At 35.5% G+C, this 8672-nt stretch overlaps 1 protein-coding gene across 1 annotated transcript; it reads right to left on the bottom strand.

Moving 5' to 3' along the window:
• Nucleotides 1-1309: 1309 nt before the first annotated feature.
• On the bottom strand, nt 1310-8130 carry LOC116133288 (pleiotropic drug resistance protein 3-like). The gene is made up of 23 exons (XM_031418999.1): nt 7763-8130; nt 7389-7512; nt 7172-7257; nt 6880-6964; nt 6529-6688; nt 6346-6422; nt 6206-6259; nt 6014-6104; nt 5608-5909; nt 5237-5518; nt 4831-5144; nt 4477-4637; nt 4295-4398; nt 3897-4050; nt 3681-3809; nt 3518-3591; nt 3085-3417; nt 2709-2999; nt 2516-2599; nt 2263-2397; nt 1942-2168; nt 1603-1772; nt 1310-1398 (listed from the first exon to the last, which is right to left on the bottom strand). The coding sequence occupies exons 1-23, from the start codon at nt 8128-8130 to the stop codon at nt 1310-1312; spliced, it is 3894 nt and encodes a 1297-aa protein (XP_031274859.1).
• Between the last annotated feature and the right edge of the window lie 542 nt (nt 8131-8672).

Here is an 8672-nt window from a genome sequence, read left to right as displayed (position 1 = left end):
TTCTTCTTGATTCTAGCAAATTCTGACACCGTTAGAACACCTTGACACCACGATAAGATTCGTCGGCACCTCTATATCAAAATACCCATCATTCCAAACTTCGATTGGCCATCGATCACCTTCCACGTGTTGTTCACGCAACTGTCGACCTCCCTTCTTGATTCCAGCAAATTTTGGCGGACCACCATAAGATTTGTCGGCACCTATACATCAAAAACCCCATCATTCCAAACTTTGATTGACCGTCAATCGTCCCTACCGCCACCACTCATCATTCTCTTCGCACGACATGGGTGTTTTGGATAGATTTCAAACCTTTAGGACTCATGCTCAATTATTTAGTAGTGTTTTTTTTATTAATTTCAAGCATTTAGAGACTAAAATGTAATTTTACAATATGCGGTCAAACCAATCGATCCAACCAATCAAACCGGGAACTAGACCCTTGAACAGGTCAAGGCCCAATCCAGTTTTTAGAACATTGTTTAAAAAGAGAGCTCGATACCATGTCTAAGATTGAAGAAGAAGAAGAAGGCAAGAGTAGCAAGTGTTTGCCAGAGAATGCCTAAAGAAAGAAGAAAATAGAATGCATAGAAAGTTTCTTTGTATTTGTATATCATATATGCTTTGTACAATGTCTATTTATACATGAGGGATAATCTATAAAAGGCAATGCATATATCTTGCCTTAATATCATAATCCCATACAATCAGGGATGTAATGAATAGTAAATCATGAATGTTATGAAAACGTAATATTTGACATTAAAGTCAAATATTTGTTTTCCTAATTCAGCAATTAATATCTCCACATAAAGTTTGGAGTTGGAGGCTTATATATATATATTAGCTTAAAATCAGAAAAGTTAAAATATATTTAATTTGGTCTACCATTCACAACAATCTTCTGAATTTATACAAATTGATAAATGAGTATGGGTTATAAGGCTATGTACACATTTGTTTCACCTTTTCAGAGAGTTCAACCGGCCAACAAAATATACAAAAACAAACGCGAAAAATAAGGGGAAAATGAGAAGAACAACAGCTATAATATGTCGTAGATCATGGTGAAAACCGAAATATTCTTTAACGAAGGAAGATATGCTTTTTGTTTCTCCGAATGCAAGGATTTCCTTGTCGATATCTCTATATTGTGAGGTGATCATAGCGTTTAGCATCCATGAGGTAGGAGTTATATAATACAACCAAGTCCAACACTTTGGAATTTGCTGCAAAAGAATATCAAAGTTTTCAATTCAATTCATCTATAACCAATTAGAATCAATATTAGCTACTATCTATCATTTCATTTGGTGTCAATGCCAGAAGGAGCATGCCCAAATAATTGAAGTACAACAAGGCCATGAACATGCCATAAAAAATCCAGAAAACCTTATACATCGACCAATAAAATCCAATCATCGGATAGGTGATTAATACATACACAAATGCTTGAACAAATATATAAGGAATCTCAATTCCCACCTACAAAATCCAGTAAGCACAAATATTAAGATAATTTTATCCAAGTAATAAAATGATGTCATATACAAACGCTTTCACTTACATAATAAATCTGTTATGAAGATTACTGTACATGTGCAAATGCATAAGCCCATGGCGAGTACATCCCTGCAAATTTTTCACGGTACATGATAGTTCGCTCTGTCGCAACATATGATATAATGGTTGAGCAGTTATTCATGCCGATGAAAATCACAGCAACATAGAATGCACCAAATATATTGAACAAATTCTGCTGGTCATCACTGGCAGATTGGATTAAAAACAAACAAGAAATGAAATTAAGTTAGATCCCGGCAAACTATAGATTTCTTGAACAAAAAGTTATCCCACTGAGGTTCTGCCTTCATCAGAAGAATAATATAGAACAAAAATGGATGAGAAATACATATCAGAAGTAATGAAGAAACTTACATGTTTGTTCCTTGGTTCCAAAAGAGTGCACCAAAAAGAAAAGATGTTATAATTACGTGCACAATTCGAAACAAGTTGTATGAAGGACTTCTCCAGTAAGACAAGTGTTGTTTCCATAGACAACACTTGAATTGCCCCCAGAAGTTTTGCACAAAGTGCGATGAGAAATCTAGATCTATTGAATTAGGAGGTGGAGTACTCAACGCCCTTACAAGCGCTTTGTTTTTTCCTGCAAGTAGTTCAATATCCAAAAAAAAAAGCTCATATAAATAGAATTTCACATGTAAGTCCAATAATTTAAAATCTTTGTAATCAAACTTACTCATTCAGAGCAGAAGTTTTATATATTTCAGCAAAATCTAGACCAAGTTCAACTTCTGCAGATGGAGAACTGAGCTCTAATATCCACGTTGCTGGATTATAGTTATCCCTGATCCTCGGTACCCCAGGGATATTCTGTCAAAAGAAGCTGTTTTTTCAATGATTTATGAAAGATGTCTACACAGAAAACCACAAGAAAAATGTATATGAAGAAACGCATAGTATAGAACAAGTACATTGATAGCAAACTAACCTCAAAATAACCTATAAGATTTCTTGAATGCCTTCCCAATGCTCCAGAGTAGATGATACGCCCACCCCGTTTCAGAAGGATCAACTAAAATTGAAGATTGAAATGTTATTGCATCGGTAAAGCCTTGTAACATTATGAAGTGATGGCAAGAGACATGAGAATTTCACAATCAGATTCTGAGAACTGGTTTTACCTCATCAAATACGTCAAATATGTCCATACTTGGTTGGTGGATAGTGCAAACAATTGCCCGTCCTGTATCAACTGCATTCGTCACAGCTCGCATGACAATTGCTGCTGCTCGTGCATCTAAACCGATTGTTGGTTCATCCATAAAGATTATAGAGGGGTTGGCAACAAGTTCAATAGCTATTGTGAGGCGCTTTCTTTGCTCAGTTGATAGACCGCTATTACCTGGGAGCCCAACTAAAGAATCCTTAATTTCATCAAGCTCAATGATCTCAAGGACTTCATTTACAAATGCCTGTCAAATCATGCCATAGCAACTTGAATTAATGCACATTACCTTATACCAATCAGAAGAAATGTTCTAGATAATTTTTTATTACAGCTTTTATTTTTGAGTCAATTTGAGGAGATAGGCGTAGCCACGCAGAAAAAATCAGAGATTCTTCGATTGTGATTTGAGGAGAATGTATGTCAGTTTGCTCACAGTAACCTGAAACTCTAGCAAATGTTTCTTGAACCTTAGGATATCCACCGATTTTAATATCTCCCTCAATATAGCCAGTAGTTTTTCTTCCTGCAAGAACATCTAGAAGTGTGGTTTTTCCAGCTCCACTAACCCCCATTAATGCTGTAAGAACAGCAGGCCTTAATGCACCCGTAACACCAGAAAGTAGTTGAAGTTTCTTGTCAGCAAATCCTTGTTCTCTCATTTCCTAAAACCAAAGTGAAACATTAGAGAATTAGATCTAATGCCTATAAATAAATATCCTGCAATGAAAACAATGGCAAATACAGAACGGTTAAGAGGAGTACCAAAGGAGTGTCGACAAAGTACTTCACATCCTGAAACGTTATTGTTAGTGGCTCAAAAGGTAAAACCATCCGTCCTGAGAATATTGCAGAAATGTCAAGCATTGAAGTGGAAACAAAAAATGACAAAACAAAAATTGGCAACAACATGACGAAAGGAATGAACCTTTAAAAGATTCTAGATGAGGAAGATTTCCAGTCTTTTCTTCTACAAGTTCACCATCATTGGAACTTTGACTTCCTTGCATCTTGGCAATCGTTTCCTCTGAAATCATGGCAGGAGATGAACTGCGAGCTGCATTTGCATTCAGTTGAGATAAGAAACTGATGCTGGTGCATTGTTTCTTGAATTAATATATGAAAGCTAGAACAAATAACTTACACTTCAAGAAACTTAAGGCCAAGACAAAGCCAGCGTTAAAAAGTAAAGCAAATCCGATTAAGGCACCAAGTGATATCCAGAAGTGATATCCTTCATAGTTTAGTCCGTGGCTGTCAAGTATTTCTTTCCTTATTGTAACATTTGTAGACAGCATCTATAATAACATTAAGAAGCACATAGTGAAATGAGCTTCATTTCTTCACATCTTAATTGGTAGATTCATACATGCTAATGGGTTAATTTGACAGCAAGAAATAATTTAAACAGATGCTGAGTACTGCAGTATGATTTTTTTTGAGTAATATTGTGTCTCAATTCATTAGTTCTCTGCCCAGATAGATCCTGAGTACTGTAGTATAAATTAGAGGTACCAATAACGTTAGTTATGGGAGACTCACCTTTTGCCACCGAGGAGCGAGAAATTCATTTACAGAAAGGCCTATCTCTCCATATGTAAGTGGGGAAACCCAAAAACCCCACTTCAACCAAATTGGCATAGAGGCTACAGCCAATAACACAGCATAAGTGTATGATTTTGTTGATTCTGAAACTAAATTGGAGAAGGTCTGAATAGCCTTACGATGTTTGATAATGAAGCCACCAAATATCGTGACTAATAACAGTGCAAAACAACCAGCTGTTGTGGCAGCAGTTACAGTCTGGCAGACTGATGCCAAGAATTGGAACATGGATAACGACGTAAAGTGCACAGCAAAAAGTAGAATGAGCTGACGGAAGAACCTAAATTAACACATTCACTCATAATTCAAAAACCAGAATCTAACATTTACACCACAAGATTAAAAAAATCTTAAGAATTCAGTAGAATGATGGATGACACAAATTCATGATCACAAAGTAGGTAAAAATGAAGCATAAATTAATAAATGGATTCAATGCATTAAAAAAGACAGTGTTCTCAAGTGAAACTTACCTTGAGGCCTGAGGTGTGTATCCAATGACATAGTAGGTAAGACATGTCCATGCCACAGATTCAATTACTGAAAGAGGAATTTTCAAAATAGCACTTGGAATTGCATATGCCCAAGCAGGGTAAAACTGCATTTCCTTCTGTTTAAAGAAAACCGGAAGTCTTGCAGTAGTCAGACTCAATTCCGGAATGCCATCAACAAGAAGTGTCATGAGTGCAAAGAACATGTCTCCCATGTAGTAACTGGCATGAACAGTATCAATATCCATCCGAGTCCTCAAAAATACAGTCGTTGTGATAACTGCAATAATAATAATCTGTAACAAGAAGTTCCTCACATGTTTCAAATTTTCCAGGCTAGTGCACAAAATGATATATGATGAAAGGGTATAAAAGTATGAATCTTAACCTGTACAGTTTTGAATACATAGATAAAAGAATTTCTCTTCATAAGAAGAAATTCCCTTGACATGCAAGCTTTAAATAGTTGCCATTTGGAAATAGAATACATGTCGAATGAAAGAGCAACCTTGTGGCTTTCCGACTTATTGAATGGCACTGAGAGATCCTCATCAAGCTTCTTACCAAGAGAAGATTCCTTGAATTTCCTGCAAAACATATCAACTGAAACATAATTGTAGGGATCTTTAATGCGGTACCAGTATTGCGCTTGATCTTTTCTAGATATCACCTGCCAGTAACAAAGAATTGAAGGTAAAAGGGTGAAGAACTTGTATTTTAGCATGGAAAAGAAATGACTATAAGCTCCTGTAATGTTACCTCCTGGAGAAAGTCAGCTACGCCTTTTCTTTCAGGACATCTGAATCCACAGTCCTCGAAAAACTCTACAACTTGATCACGTGGTCCTTGATACACAATTTTCCCTTCTGCCATCAAAATGATGTCGTCAAAGAGTTCAAAGGTTTCCAGTGCAGGCTGAAGAAGTGAAATCAATGCAGTAGTATCTATGATATGCACCATCTGCTCGAGACAGGCAACAATCTGATATGCAGTTGAACTGTCTAAACCTTTCGATATTTCATCCATAAGTAGAACCTTGGTGGGACCAACAATCATCTCCCCTGCATAAATCAATGTAAAAATTTATCCTTGAAGGTACATCATAGTACGCATCTAATCCTCTGAAGTTATCTGACGAAACTTTAAACCTTTATGCTTAAATTACCTGTAGTCATTCTCTTTTTCTGACCTCCAGAGATACCTCTTCTCATGACATTTCCCACTGTTGTGTCAGTACAGATGTCAAGTCCAAGAATCTAGGAAGCCACAAAGACAATTAACAAATTAACTTGAGGCGCTTGCAAAGCTACAAATCTACCGAAAGAATTATGGTTACAACCAAATTAAAGAGAATTACCTTCAAAACATAATCTGTTTGAAGGCTTCTTGTTAGACCTTCGACTGAAATCGCCTGTTGAAACAAACCATTGTCATGAACATTGTTATCTCAGTTTGTTAATAAAACTGGATCAATCTAGACAAGGAAGCTAAAAGTACCTTCTTGTAAGCATCTATATCCGTATCTGGAACAATTCCTGCCTCTTTTTCTCTTCTACTGACCTCCATCATAATATCTGCACAGGAAGAAAAAAGATATATCTATAGCTACCAGTTACTTGTGGAAACTGCTAAGGTAGCTGCAACTAAGAACTCATTGATTTAAACTTGAGAAAAATCTACCTGCTCGGCTTGTAGTACCCTGACATCGAGCAGAAAAGTCAAGTGTTTCCCTCACTGTCATTTCTGCTATATGCAGGTCTTCCTGGCTTATATAAGCTGAAGTTTTCTGAGGAACAAACTCATCTAGCGTGTAACCATTATAGGAGATTTCCCCTGTCACCTGTGAAGCAAAGGAAAACAAATAGGACATCAAATTATTGTTTCATGAACAGTTAATGGGATCAGTCTTCAACAATCAATATCGGAATTCAGTAGTCTAGATTCTCATCCAAATCAAATGTGTGTCTTCGATATTCGATATGTAACAGTCCAATAGAAATACAAATGATTAAGTATTAAGCTGTCTGAAACCTTTAAAGATTTGTGAAGATTTCCTGCAAGAGCTTTCAAAAGGGTAGTCTTCCCACAACCTGGGGGCCCAAGCAGAAGAGTTATTCTGCAATAATTCAAGCACAGTTAAGTACACATTCGGTTTCATATCACCAATCACAGAAATTTCTGCTAGAAAGAATCAGTCAGTTCTCCTAGAAAGCATGTCAGACTGAAACTGTTTCTTATTCTACATTAAAATTAGGAGAGCAGAACCCACCAGTTGTATTCACAGGTAAAATTGCCACAAACAATAATATTAAATCTCACAAACCTTCCAGGCTTAATGATGCCACTAACATCATTAATGATGTTTATCTTTGCTTCTGTTGACTTGGAACCTGGAAGCCTTGAAAAGACCTGTGAAACAAAGGTCCAATTAGCCGATAAATCATTTCCAATTTGCTTGTAATATACCATATTTAACACCTTTCCAGAAATAAAATTGTAATGCAAGGGCTAATCAATTCTCAGAAGATGAAGATACTCACAGAAAATGAAGATTTAAGAGAATTCCATAGAGTTGGGATTGGCTTTCCCTGAACAATCTGACTCTCAGCTTCCACCCTCAAATTCTTATACCTCACCTCTACAGAGGGCAATTCTACACCAACTCTAAAAATTTAAACCACGTTATCCATCACAAATAACAAATTTAGCTTTCAGACACATTAGTTAAGTTATCATCCCTAAGACAGTTCTACGCCAACTCTATAAAACTGAAATCAGATTACTGATGTATAAAAGTCAATGCAATCACTAACCAATTATAAATGAAGGGCGTTGGGTAACAAATTGAGCTTTAAGACATATCAGCTAAGTTATCGTTCAACTCGTTTTTAGCAAACCAGAATAAGAGACTTACTTGTCAATTCTTTTTCTGATTTTTCTCAATAAGTTGAGGTTATCATGCTCAATGTGCTTGATAAGCTTCTCAATAAATGCATGCTTTTGAAGAGGGCCAAGCTTGGTGACATCAACAACACTTTTTTCTTCACCATCACTATCAAACAAAGATGATTTCAACCTTTCAAAAGTTGGCAACCTCTCAATAGCCGGCAATTGCAAAGCATATTCAACATCAGCATCGTGATCATCCCTCACTGAGCTTAAAGCTGAGCTGCTTCTGAAACTTGATGCATGGAGCCTGAATGAAGACCTCAGGCTCCTTCCAATCTCTGCCAATTCAATTCTCAGTGACTCTATTTCATCTGAACCAACCGTCTGAGCCATTTGGCAAGTTTGAAGTTTCTTTACCACGTTATTACATCATTATGTTTAGCTTTAGTAGCTATTAAACTTTGACATCCTTACAAATTTTATAATTTTTAATTAAAAAAACTGAAATTTTGTCCTATAATATTAGATAACATGATAAATCATTAAATGTGTAATATTAAATGATACAATAAACCATTTAACGTTATTATCTGATAGAAGATACTATAAATTATATAGAATCTAAATGGACTAATATTAGTCAATAATATAATCTTGCCAAAAAAATTGTATAAAATAAGAAAACGAAAAAAAAAAGCTGTTTTTTCAATATTTTATGGTTCTTTTAACTCTAAAAGTAGTGCAACATTTTTCCTGATTAATTTAGGTTAGATTAATTCTTTAATATATTGTGTGAAACATGATAAGTATTTTCATTATTGATTTATTTAGATTGGATTAATTCTTTAATAAATTATGTGAAACTGGACAAGTTGCTTATTCTTATTCAACTGAAAAAAAAAAAAAAATCATGGAGTCAAATTTAAGTCATTTAA

The sequence above is a fragment of the Pistacia vera genome, unplaced genomic scaffold, assembly GCF_008641045.1.
Source record: "Pistacia vera cultivar Batoury unplaced genomic scaffold, PisVer_v2 Contig268, whole genome shotgun sequence".
Lineage (NCBI taxonomy): Eukaryota > Viridiplantae > Streptophyta > Magnoliopsida > Sapindales > Anacardiaceae > Pistacia > Pistacia vera.
Note: the sequence above shows the minus strand (reverse complement) of the source record. Positions and strands in the feature narration are given on the sequence as shown.

Excerpts from the sequence above, each read along its gene's own strand:
- LOC116133288 (XM_031418999.1), bottom strand. The coding sequence starts at position 8,130 with ATGGCTCAGACGGTTGGTTCAGATGAAATAGAGTCACTGAGAATTGAA. Across the intron at positions 4,638-4,830 it reads TACACACCTCAGGCCTCAAG|GTTCTTCCGTCAGCTCATTC; the intron begins GTAAGTTTCACT and ends GTGTTAATTTAG. Across the intron at positions 3,418-3,517 it reads ACTTTGTCGACACTCCTTTG|GAAATGAGAGAACAAGGATT; the intron begins GTACTCCTCTTA and ends CTTTGGTTTTAG.